This window comes from Nilaparvata lugens, chromosome 4 (genome assembly GCF_014356525.2).
Source record: "Nilaparvata lugens isolate BPH chromosome 4, ASM1435652v1, whole genome shotgun sequence".
NCBI lineage: Eukaryota > Metazoa > Arthropoda > Insecta > Hemiptera > Delphacidae > Nilaparvata > Nilaparvata lugens.
Window position 1 is genome coordinate 79635214 of NC_052507.1, and position 13695 is coordinate 79648908.

The 13695-nt window shown below is 35.4% G+C and overlaps 1 protein-coding gene across 4 annotated transcripts in view; it reads right to left on the reverse strand.

Annotated features, from left to right (window-relative positions):
- LOC120350978 overlaps positions 1-13695 on the reverse strand; it is a 79824-nt gene that overhangs the window by 13354 nt on the left and 52775 nt on the right. For 2 of the 4 annotated variants that reach the window (XM_039426569.1, XM_039426567.1), the window contains exons 3-5: positions 6874-7029; positions 5648-5806; positions 2493-2922 (exon numbers count right to left, since the gene is read on the reverse strand). In XM_039426569.1, coding sequence (XP_039282503.1) covers positions 2704-2922; positions 5648-5806; positions 6874-7029 — 534 coding nt within the window. In that variant the 3' untranslated portion in view covers positions 2493-2703. Of the gene's footprint in view, positions 1-2446; positions 2923-5647; positions 5807-6873; positions 7030-9798; positions 10144-13695 lie in introns of those variants that run through there. The other 2 variants (XM_039426570.1, XM_039426568.1) reach the window with 2 other exon arrangements.

The window sequence follows — 13695 nt, forward strand, 5'->3', positions numbered from 1 at the left end:
CGAGCGTAAAGAAAATTTACTGCACATGCGCGGATGGTTAGCGAGCGAAAAAGTAGATTCTCCTCAGAAATAAGCTGTTTTACGAGGAGAATTGAGTATGTAAATTCTTTTTTTACGTGCAGTTGTAGAAAAATACAATTTTATTCAACATAAATTTTTAAAACATAAAGTAGCCTACATTAGGCTTGGTCATATTACAGATGAGTCATATCACATCAACCAGGAATAGGATCAGCAGTGTATTTTTCATTTACAGGGTTACAAAAATCTTTATTTTTATCACAATTGATTAATATTCAGTTCTTTATTGATTGGAGACTTGGTTCGGATATTATGAGAATTATTGTATTTCAGTCTTTGATATAATGTGTTTTATTGAGACAAAATATTCGCAAAATTACTGTGCTGAGTATGATTCACATAGCTATTGAATTGAATGAATAATATATTTTATTGTACATAATTCATGACGTGTGCGTATTGAATGAAAAAGACTGAGAAATTGTCAAAAGCCACAGATTTATTGATACTTAGAAAGTATATCTAAATATCAAATTTATTGATATTTCTAAGTATCAGTAAATCTGTGGTTTTTGACAATTTCTCAGTCTTTTTCATTCAATATGAATATTTACCACAATATCAACTTCTCAACTACACAAATGAACGTGTGTGTATGTTCATCTATTGAGATTATTCTACTGATATTAAGATGCGTAGACATATGCGCCACTAATACCACAACCTCCGTAAACAAAGCCGTAGTGCATTCATGTGACGTCAGCACAGGTAGGGCTCCTACACCAATAAAAATTCGTTGATCTCAGCTGATCTATATCAGCTAAAGTTTTTATTGGTGTAGGATCCCTACCTGTGCTGACGTCACACGAATGCACTACGGCTTTGTTTACGGAGATAGTGACTAATATGCGCTTCTCACTTTTCATCAGTTTATTAGATCTGTATTTGTACTGGAACAGATACAGATATAATCAACCACATCATCAATTTGTCTGATGTATTATAGAAATTCTCATTAAAAATGAACTGTGAACTACGTCGATCAAATCTTATTTGATAACGATGTACTGGTTTGTTCCAATCTCCATCGGACTATTTTCGTGCGGTTGACTATTATAGTGGAATCGATAGAAAATAATTATATCATCATAAACTTTTTGGTGAGGGCTTCTCTTATTTATCAGGGAATAGATAATCTTTATTGAAATTTATCATATAAATAGTGAAATACGAATATTCCATTAAATATGTGGTTTTGGCAACTTCCAGGCTCTTCATTCAAGCGTCTCCCAAGAATGATGTCACATTAATTAGTACCCTCAACACCCACAGAATAAAAAGTAAATCCGTATGGCTTTTGTTGGTGGGGAGTCCCTTGCGGGAAGGTCCCACCGCCTGAATATATAATTTGAGCCGTCAATAAAGACTGTAATACTTCAGCCGAGACCAACAGTTTAACGTGCCAATCCGATAACACGGGAGTGACCTGGTTAAAAATCTGGTGTGGTACACTCACACAACTTTCCTTGCTCATTGAACTGTTAGCCTCATTCTTAAACGATAATAATTTAGGGGAATAACATAATGACGATTGGCGGCAACATTATTTTGAAACTACGATCAGACTACTGTATAAGTGTATTATACATATTCGATGATCTTTTTAAAAGTCGTCAAAACAGCTGTTCTACAAATGAAATATCTCGACTATGTGTTTTTTTTTATGAACTGCTCACCTACCTACCTCATGCACGAGAAGGAGGTTACACAGTCGGACAGTCCATTTCTCAAGGATGGGGTGGAACCCCCATTAGTTTCCTAGGAAAAAGACTCATGCCAGTTCATAGAGCTGATAAATAACTATACAGAGTATGAATTTGGAAAAAATCGGTCAAGTCATTTTTGAGAAAACCGTGAAAAACATAGTTTTTTAGTCATTATCCACCATTTTTCTCAAGAATATTACGGAGCTCCTGCAATTTTCCTAGAAATGAGACTCATGTCAGTTGATAGGGCTTATAAATAGCTATCCGTGGTATAAATTTGAAGAAAATTGTTAAAACCGTTTACGAGAAAAACGTGAAAAACATGGTTTTTTAGTAATTATCCACCATTTTTTCCGCCATCTTTAATTCAATTTTATTGAATTTCTTATTGTCAGATCCTCATCTTATAAGAACTTCAAGTTTAAAATTTCAAGTCAATCGGTTGATTAGGAATGGAGTTATCGTGTTCACAGACATACACACACACTCACACATACACACACACACAGATCAACACTCAAAAATCATGTTTTTGGACTCAGGGGACCTTGAAACGTATAGGAAACTTGAAATAAGGGTACCTTAATTTTTTTGGGAAAGCGATACCGTACTTTCCTTACCTATGGAAATAGGGCAAGGAAAGTAAAAACCCAACAGAATAACTCATATTTTCACTGTTAATTGATCAAATTCCATTATTTTTAATACTATGAATAAATGCTTGATGAATTTTATCATCTACAAAATAGATGTACAAATAATATATGTATAATAGATGTAGATATTATCGACATTATAAAATAAATAATATACAGTTGGAAAAATAATGTTTAAATTAATGTGTTTTTAGCTTCTCCTGCAAAATTTGTTGGATATGGCTTACATCGTTATATCTAAACACCATGGAATTTGCTTCTTATTGAATGTCCTTTGGTACTGTATTGTTCTTGTATTTAGGACTTTTTGGTCTCTTGGGGGTTGCCACTCCATAAAATCTGGTGCAGGAAATCATCTCCTTTTTCAAACGCTTACTCAGTTTAAAAGCAATGACGTCAAGCCGGTATTCGCCGTAGGGAAGAGCAGGAACTTTCTCGAAATCATACACAAAAACCCATTTATTCATTTCACAAGTGAACTGTAAAGAGACAAATTATACAAAGATCAATTTATCGATCACAATCTCAGTGATATCATTATAATACATTATATTATTTATCTATCACTGTTAAATAATATAATACAGGTTTGGTGAAAATGATGGAAAATGCTTAATTTTTAGAATATGAATATGAATTTATAGAATATGATTTTGATACAGAATTTCAACAGAGAATAAATGGCACATCAATGATCTCAAACCGTTTTAAAGCCTAGTTTATACGATGCCAATCACAGCGAGACAGTTGTCTTTGGACAATATTGTCATCACGTGGTTGCGGATTGTAGGAGGCCAGACCAGTTAAACGAGAAGATGTTTATACGGAGCTAACTATTGCCACGACAGTCGAAAACTGAAAATTATAGAGCTGATTCAAATCCTATCAGATGACAGCTAAACATGTCCGAGCTCTCGTCATCTGTTGTGACTAAACAGCTGAGCTGGCAAAACCAAGACAGCGCTACTGGCCTACACCGTTCACACGGCGCCAATTGTCGCGACAACTGAGATTCCGAGTGGTGGGGGGCTCACTGGGCTCAATTGACCACTCCCGGAGACTTGATTTCGGGCCAATTGTCGGGACAGTTGGCAAGACAATTGACCTGAAGTGTTTATACGAAGACAATAATTTCATGCCAGTCAGTTGCCTTATGACAATTGTCTCGCCAATTGGCATCGTATAGGCTAAACTAGGCTTAAGTTATCGCCGTCTAATAAATCATACGAAAAAAATGTATCAGTACATGAGAATCTGACAGATCAAACTCTTTTGTCCAAAGTGTTGAATATGTGAGTGGATGTCCACTCAAAAGAGTGAAATTTTATAATTAAAATTGAAAGAATATGGGCCAGTTGCACGAACGTCTGTAAAATATGGACATTAACGCTGATTAACAAATCAGCATTAGTTTACGAATTCATTTTTGTTCCACAAAGATCGGTTAGTTTTTATCCCGATTAAGTTTTCCGGTTAACTAACGAAGATTTTAACGGTTTAACAATCTGGCAACACTGTAATTTAACCGACATATGTTATTATTCTGAACAAATGCCACAAGATTGAGGTTATATTATTGAAGCGGTGACCAATCAATAGGCATGCGCCATAAAAAGTTTCTGTCTGTCGCTAGTGTCCAGTGCTATCTGCAGACGAACCACATCGAAAACTAACCTCAAAAATCAATATATGATTTCGAATGCTAATATCAGCTAAATACACTTCTCTATTTTATTAACGGATGAAATTCATGCAGATATTTAGCTCATACTTTGAATTTTATAGTTTTTCTACCAAAAACTAATTGTAAGACAACTATCAGTTGGTACCTAATCGGCGTTAGTTGGATTTAATTCTCCGTGAATGGCTTGTTGAAAATCGTTCACGTCGATTAGTTCAACCGGCGTTATATTTCGATTTTTACCTTTGTGCAACCAAATCTTCTTCGTTTCAACTAATCGCGGTTAAAATGGTGCCAACTAATTAGAATTAAAAATTGTTTACGCCGGTTAATTTAATCCGCGTTATCGCTTGAAATTTTTGTTTTGTGATGAACCAAAATGCATCGGTTAACACTAATCGCTTGATTAAAGTATATCATTTAATCGTGATTAAACGTTGACTGAAGTACGAAAAACTGGGGGTAAGACGTTTATGATGTCATTACCACTATATTCGTTCAAAATCAATTCAAATTACAGAACCAGGTTTCATGGCAACAACTGCCACATCTTCTGAAGGTTCTGGGTTCAGCCAATACCTACTATTATTATTACTAAGTAATAGTAGGTATTGGTTCAGCTGGATTCAATTTGATTTTGAACTAATATAAAGGAATTGACAAAATCAACGTCTTATTCTTTCAATTATTCATTTATTTAACAACAATGACAAAACAACTTAATCAAAAAATGATTGGAAACGAAAAAACAGGCTTATAGCCCTTAGAATTCCATTCCCGAATTTTGATTGCATATGAGTTTGATTCTTCAGCAGTTTTAAACACATACATTTTGATCCAAAATTAATCACAAAAGATTTTGAATTATGGAGAAATACCACACAATCTCCCCAAACAATGAAATTCAATAGTTAAGACTATTGTTGGGTTTTCAATATACTCATCTATTTCATTTTTGTATGATTTATTAGTATCTTTGAATGTGAATACCGGTACCTAAATGGTTTGAGATATCGATGTGCGGTTTGTGGATCATTTTGAACTGTGAATTTTTTAATGAATTGTAAATCAATATGATGAACAAATGAGAGAATTATGATTTATCTTAAGCCGTGTCCACAATGTTCGACAAACTTGTTTGTTGAAACAGTTTGGGCAAATGTTTTTATTCTTGACAAACAATGTTTGCCCTGGCCAGTGTGGACGCGTCACCAAACAAAATTTTTGTAAGTGAGGAGAACAGGTTTTATGTTTTACAGCTGTCAACACTGAAAATGTTTGGAAACAGTAATTGTTGGTTTGACAAACAATGATTGTCCAAAATTTTAAAAATGTTTGACCCTGAGCTCCTCAACAAACATTAGCCGAACATGTATGTCGAGCATTTTTTTAGTGTGGACACGGCTTTATAATATACTTGTAAATCATTCTGATATGTGAATTTTTAATGGATTGTAATGAATATTGTAAATCAATATGATGAACTAATGGAAGTATTGTGAGCGATTTTATAATATACTTGCCCTTTTACACGGACACTCAAATGTATGGTTGCAGTGTTCGCAAATGCTGTTCACTATTGCCATGCCAAAGGTTCTCAGCAACTCACATACTTTGTACTGGATATCAACGACATTATTGTAGCGTCCGTTTGTGCCCTTGTTCGAAGCAACCATTCGTACCTGTACCAGAATAATACAATGATTCAACAATTCGTACCTTAATATCCAATTTAAGGCTGAGATTCAGCTCAGGAAGTCAACTGAAAATCTAGTTAGATTGCAATTTGTTTTCGACATTTCAAAGTGGAAATGCAGAATTGATTCAAATGTTGAATTTTGAAAGGAATCCACTCAATAGTTGTTTAGCCATTCCAAAGCGAATATAGTAATGTTTTGAGAAAGTGGATTATACGGGAAATAATAATGGGATATAGAGGAAATTCAGTAATAAAGACTTTGTAAACGTTAGCATCCGGAGTCCAGACTGATAAAGAGAACTGACATAGGCCCGTATGCAGAGCCTTGGTTTTAACAAAGAAATGTCAGCTGTTTGTTTAAACTCCAAATGAAACACATCATGATAAACGCAATCATATCCACAAGTAAACGTGGTTTAGGGTTAAAGGTAGTATTACCATATGGCCCTTAGTAAGCTACTGAGGTTAACCCTTAAGGCTGTGCAAAGGCTGAAAATAAACTTCCTACTGGTGATATTTTTCAAAGTTTTTCTCAGGAAAACAATTTTTTCCTATCATTACTTTTTGAGATATGAGCGTCTAAAGTTTAAATTTTTGGGACAGAACATTTTTAGTTTGGTAAGAGATAAATCCATGAGATCCAGAGGATAAATTCTTCACGGTATTGTTGATTGAATAAAACCAAAAAATCTGAACATTTCAATTTATGAGAAAGTTATTCAATTTACTAAAAATTACCAGAAATAACTTTTAGTTGAGTTATTTTTGGGCATGGGTACATCCTGATATTAAAAGGAATACTTCTTGCTCTATTTTAGGCTTGAATAAGATGGAATGGATTGAATAAGAATGGATAAATTCAACTGATTTAAATTCAATAAATATCAAAGAATGAACCGGAGAAAGAAAGATAATTATTTTTCAATCCTTTTTGAGGTCCATACTGTATTTACCAAATTAATAATTTTGCTCGTTATAACGCACACCGTATCTTATGAGGCAGACTTACTTCATCGAGTCTTTATACTAGTACTTCATGGAGACACGTACCTTCACAGTCTCATCCAAATCCACTCCTGTATCAAGTAAACCGGTGTATATGTGGTGTGTTCGATTAATCTTGCTGAATTTCATGCTTTGGAACAGATTGTACGGACCTTTCTTCTCGCATTCACCGAGGTGACTGAAAGTGAGATCAAAGGGGCCCTGGGTAGCAGAAGAAAATCAATTCAATCGAAATGCTCTATAAATTTTATATACTCTATAAATATTATATACTCTATAATTTTCGTACGCTCTGCTCCGCAAACGAACGTTAGACGAGCAGATCGCAAGATGATCGCAGGTGGAGCAAGAGCAGAACGCGAACAGAGCGCGAGCTTGACTAGTTCCTAGGGCGAACTAACCAATAGTTCATTTATTTTTTTTTCACAATCACAAATCATAATTAAAATAATATATGATTGGCAGAAAACAACAGGCATAGCCCAAAACTGTCTTCTCCCAAATTTTTACAAATAAAAGTTTCAAAAAAGAATGAGGTTGGATTTCACTTTTCACTTCAAAAAGTCCAATTTTACACTTCAAAACTAATGACTCAACTAAAAATTTTAAATTTTGATATTTTAAAACTAATTAACAACAAAAATATTTCACTCAAATCTCTACGAATTGGAAATTTTTGAGTAATTTTACAAAATTTTGAGCCAGAAAAGAAACACAACTTCTCTATTAGCTCATGCACAACTTCTGTTGCGCATGCACAGTTAACGATTTTGTTGGGTCAGATACGATCTCTGTGTTAGCATATAAAATTATCAAAATTATTGATTTATTATTTTATCATCAAAATTGAATAATATAAAATTATAAAAACATTTTTAACAATAGGTATTGGCATATCAGCATTTAGAAGAAATAAGCTGAACTCCCAACCAAGCCTTTCACCTTCAAAAACATTGACAGACATCACCTTTTTTGAAATAAAACATTAACATAAATGAAATAAACATAATATTTATTAATTACTAGCTTACCCGGCGTACTTTGTACCGCCAAAAAGTCAATGTATCTCATGTCACACTTGACTTTATTTGGTGAATCATGAAATTTATCTGACAATCAATATTTTTATTTACATCTCAATACAGACTTTCTATGTCCTTAAAACTACCGTTTTATACCAGTAAGCGATTTTATCACAGAGTGACGTGTTTATTACAGCTGGTAAGTTCATATGCTAAATCATATTATCACAACATGATCTTGAATCATGATTATCTTCCCGTTCTACGTTAGCCGCTCGGCCGACAATTTCGAAAACATAGGTCTGTAAAATAGATTAATATATAATTATTATCAGCCCCCCTATTAAAATTTCTGGTCAGAAACCATCCCCAATATATTCCATCCCATCACACCACATATTCCCAAAGTTTCATGCCGTTCTGACAAGTAGTTTTCGAGTCTATAGGGAACAAACAAACTAACACACAAACAGACATTCATTTATATTTATAGAGATTTATTATATAAAGATAATGTATCATTAGGCTACCCAGCAATCCCCTGGTCAGAATATTATTTTATAATTTTATTTAGTTTTGTCACCCGATCAGCTGGATTGAACGTTACACATCTATGAGGTTAGGTTGTAGACTTGTAGCAAAGTCAACAAAACGAAAAGTGCGCGATCATCTTGCGAACCCTTGCGTAACATTTATCTTAACGTTCATGTTCGGGGCGTGTTCGTAGCGCGTCTCTGTACGCACCTTTAGAAGATTATGTTGAATATAACTTCTATTATTTCATACCAATTTTCGTACTTTTTTCTAATTAGTTACACGCCAATACTCAAGCGGCTAAAAGCGTATGCACTCAGCAGCGGGCAGACGGAGAAAACAACAAATATGTCCGCATGCAGAAGTGAGAAGACATAATATGCAATCAGACGGACGTCTGTGTTGCAGCATTTGAACACCTGTGCAAGGATTTTTCTCCTCCGTCTGTTGCAATGTGCGTTCACCTGTCACACCAGAGAATCTCGGTCCAACAAATTTTTGGTGAAAAACTCATAACAGTTGTATTCGAAGAGAATCTGATCAAAAGTACAGAGTTTATAAGATAAAAAATCTGGTGTGGCGCACTCACACAACTTTCCTTTCCGTTATGAAAATTGATCATCTGACGCTAGAGTTCACGCGCATCTCAAGTCTACTATTCAAAGATCTGAGCCAGCTAGTGACATGACAATAACGCTGGATACACACGAGGTCTGCTATCTCTTCATTGGGAATGATTTAATAGAATCAACAGTTGCCAAAAGTTTGCAATTGAATAATCACATTTTCTCGAATTTCGAGATTATTTCCAATTTTAGGTGAAAATGTTACTGAACATTAATTGCAGAGATTTTCATGCTAAATCTTTTCCACTTGGAATTTTCCGTTCAAATTGTATCCTGAGCCTGATAATTGGGAATCCAAAATCAACATTTGCATAGATGAGCCGGAGCTCCTGAAATTTTTACAGATGTGGGACTTGTGGCAGTTGATATAACTTATCAATGACTATTTTAGGTATGAATTTGATCAAAATCGTTGGAACCATTTTCGAGAAAATCGCGAAAAACCCTGTTTTTGACAACATTTCCGCCATTTTAGCCGCCTTCTTGAATTGCATTTGATCGAAATTGTTCGTGTCGGGTCCTTATATTGTAAGGACCTTAAGTTCCAAATTTCAAGTCATTCTGTTATTTGCGAGATGGGATATCGTATACACTCATACACACACACACATACATACAGACCAATACCCAAAAACCACTTTTTGGACTCAGGGGACTTGGAAACGTATAGAAAATTTAGAAATTTGGGTACCTACATTTTTTTTAGAAAGCAATACTCTCCTTACCTATGGTAATAGGGCAAGGAGAGTGAAAAGATCAGAGATTAGACAAACCTATCAGCAACTTACCGCGATTTCTTCCCAAAGGGCAAAAACATTGATAGACATACAGCCCACAGCAATAAGAATTCTAACCAAACAAGACATGTTTGAAAAATCACTGCCCACAAAATAACAAAGGAATGTGAAAAATGATAGATTCTAATGTACAGCTATATCTATTGTGAGGGGATTTTGTTATCTTTTTGCATTTTTCGGACTGATTACATTAATGTGACCAGAAAAAGCAATAAGGATATCCTGAATAAGTTGTTTGTAGCTCGTGCAAACCTTGGTCTGCAGCATGGGCTTTGTGGCCAATGATATTTTTAATATTAAGATAGGGGAATACTGTTGCAGATTTTATACTGATTATATTAAAAAGGCCCACACTCTCTCATTCGCTCTTTCTCTCCCCGGTCGTGTGTTCATGGGAAGGAAATCATTCTATCATTCTATATCCTTATCAGAGAGTCGACCGCCGGCACTACTCTTTTCGCTTGGGTATACATTTCAATTATTTTCCATATTTTCTCAAATGTACACAAATTTTCTGTTGCAAGTTCGTATTAATGTGTACCGTATACTTTATTGAGTAGTCCCTTGGAAATGGAAAACTTTGGAATTGTTTTGTGTTACTGGCTTTATTATCAAATCTTCAAAATTCAAAATCGATCATTAATTTCTCACGAATTATTCTTGCAGTGGAAAACCCTTTACAATGAGAATAAATTTGGACATACCCTTAAAAAATTGGATTTTAGAACGCATTTTGAGAACGAAGCGGGACATCCTCTATTGAAATAGATTTTACCCGATCCCATGTATGGTATACATGACTTTAATAAAATGAATAGTCTTCTCAACTGCTGAATAGTTATTAAAAGTTTTTTTAGTCCATTTTTTGAATTCAGATCAGCTGAAGTAGGTAGTCACGGAGCCAATTGTTTTCGGAAATACTTCAATAACAGCACTGGTACAGAAGCCTCATTGCGAGGGGAAGTCGGAGAATTAAGATGAGTTTAACGTGGGGGAAATGCCTTTATAATAGGATTCAAAAGTGAATACAAGAACGGTGAGAGACTTGAAAAGGGCTTAGAATTCCCTCATTGCTGGCTTCCCAGTGGAACAACTCAGTTTGCCGCCTTCTGCGGTGCCCTTGCTTTGAATAATATTCTCTTCGCAAAAAAAACTTCAGTGAGATCCTTGTCATAATGACAGTGGAGGAAGATAGGAGAACAGTTTTACCGATTCTCATCCATGACACTGCCTTCCATAGAAGATAGCTGATACACTGGTGTAGGCTATCTGCTGTAATATTAACTGTTCATTCTTGTTCAAAATGATCAATTATATATTATTCATCGAGGAAATAATATGTTTCCCAATGATTGGGATTAAATATGCTGTCATTTAATTATATTTCTAGATTGTTAGAGAACGATCTTGCAACGTTGCGGGACTAGAGAAGGATAGCGTTATGTGCTTAAGCGAATGATTCTATACAAGTAAAGCAACACCAATAATTATAATCGAATACTGCCTTTATTTTCATAACTTAGCTCACTATAGTTAATAAGATACTTATTAAGGACCAATAACAAAGGTGATTGTTTTTAGAAATTATTGAGATCCATGATCAATATCGAAACTGAATTCCAATTTCAACTTTCAGATGCTTTTTATTGATCCGTATTATTTTTATAAACCAAGGCAAAATAATCAATAAAGTTGAGAAATTATATTTACACAATCATAAGAACGAGTAAGAAGTATTGAGAAACTTTCCAAAGTGAGATAACGGCGATGTTCCTCCAGATCTTCCTGCCCTGCCGACTCTAAAAACCCCTGAAAACCGCCTAATATGGCCTCACCTTTGGTGTCGTGCAGCGTGCACCAACGATCTATATATAGCTATGATCTATATATAGTTAGTATATATAGATCGTTGGCGTGCACACATAGTGAAAACGTTCATTGTTCTGTGGATGGTTATTGGAGAGATGGAGAGTGTCTGGCATACGGTAATCAAGAGCTGCTATAGCACTCAAGATGGATTCCCTAGTGTCGTGTCAACTTCTCAAAGGAGCTTCACATTGACGTCCCGCGTTCCACGACAGCCGCAATCATGTATCAGATTCTAGGCCTACACTGCGACGTTGCAATATCGTAGGCCGAGGCCTTGTATTAGAGGTGACTATGGCGATATGCCTGTTTTTTCTTCCACTACGTATTCTTGTCATTGATTGAAATAATGAAATTAATAAATCTTTAGCGACCTACCCTCAGATGTACCACAGATGTTTTAGCCATTTTTCCAGGTACAGTGAGTGAAAAAAGTTATATATTTGAACTTTGAAACCAAAATTTATTTCCATTCACAAACGTAATCCATCTTCATCATTTTATCGTCTTGTTATTCTTCTTATAAGTTTTTGGCATCTCGGTGCTTATTATGACATGGAATCTAGAGCAGGAAATCAACTCTCCCCTACCATAGGAACGCATTTTGAGAACGAAGAGAGACATCCTCTATTGAAATAGATTTTACCCGATCCCATGTATGGTAGGCTACATGACTTTAATAAAATGAATAGTCTTCTCAACTGCTGAATAGTTATCAAACGTTTTTTTAGTCCATTTTTTGAATTCTGTTCTACTGAAGTAGGTAGTCACGGAGCCAATTGTTCATGGAAAGACTTCAATAACAGCACTGGGATAGGACCCTCTTTGCGAGGGGAAGTCGGAGAATTAAGATGAGTTTAACGTGGGGGGAATGCCTTTATAATAGGATTCAAAAGTGAATACAAGAACGGTGAGAGACTTGAAAAGGGCTTAGAATTCCCTCATTGCTGGCTTCCCAGTGGAACAACGCAGTTTGCCGCCTTCTGCGGTGCCCTTGCTTTGAATAATATTCTCTTCGCAAAAAAACTACAGTGAGATCCTTGTCATAATGACAGTGGAGGAAGATAGGAGAACAGTGTCGCCGATTCTCATCCATGCCACTGCCTTCTATAGAAGATAGCTGATACACTGGTGTAGGCTGTCTGCTGTAATATTAACTGTTCATTCTTGTTTAAAATGATCAATTATATATTATTCATCGAAGAAATAATATGTTTCCCTATGATTGAGATTAAATATGCTGTCATTTAATTATATTTCTCTAGATTGTTAGAGAACGATCTTGCAACGCTGCGGGACTAGAGAAGGATAGCGTTATGTGCTTAATCGAATGATTATATACAAGTAAAGCAGCACCAATAATTATAATCGAATACTGCCCTTATTTTCATAACTTAGCTCACTATAGTTAATAAGATACTTATTAAAGACCAAAAACAAAGGTGATTGTTTTTAGAAATTATTGAGATCCATGATCAACATCGAAACTGAATTCCAATTTCAACTTTCAGATGCTTTTTATTGATCCGTATTATTTTTATAGATCAAGGCAGAGAAAATCAATAAAGTTGAGAAATTATATCTACACAATCATAAGAACGAGTAAGAAATATTGAAAAACTTTCCAAAGTGAGATAACGGCGATGTTCCTACAGATCTTCCTGCCCTGCCGACTCTGATAACGCCTGAAAACCGCCTAATATGGCCTCACCTTTGGTGTCGTGCAGCGTGCACCAACGATCTATATATATATAGTTACGATCTATATATAGTTAGTATATATAGATCGTTGGCGTGCACACATAGTGACAACGTTCATTGTTCTGTGGATGGTTATTGGAGAGATGGAGAGTGTCTGGCATACGGTAATCAAGAGCTGCTGTAGCACTCAAGATGGATTCCATAGTGTCGTGTCAACTTCTCAAAGGAGCTTCACACTGACGTCCCGTGTCCCACGCCACCCGCAACCATGTTTCGCCGAACATTACAAAGGCTTGTTGACAACTGCTCTTGACCACAATG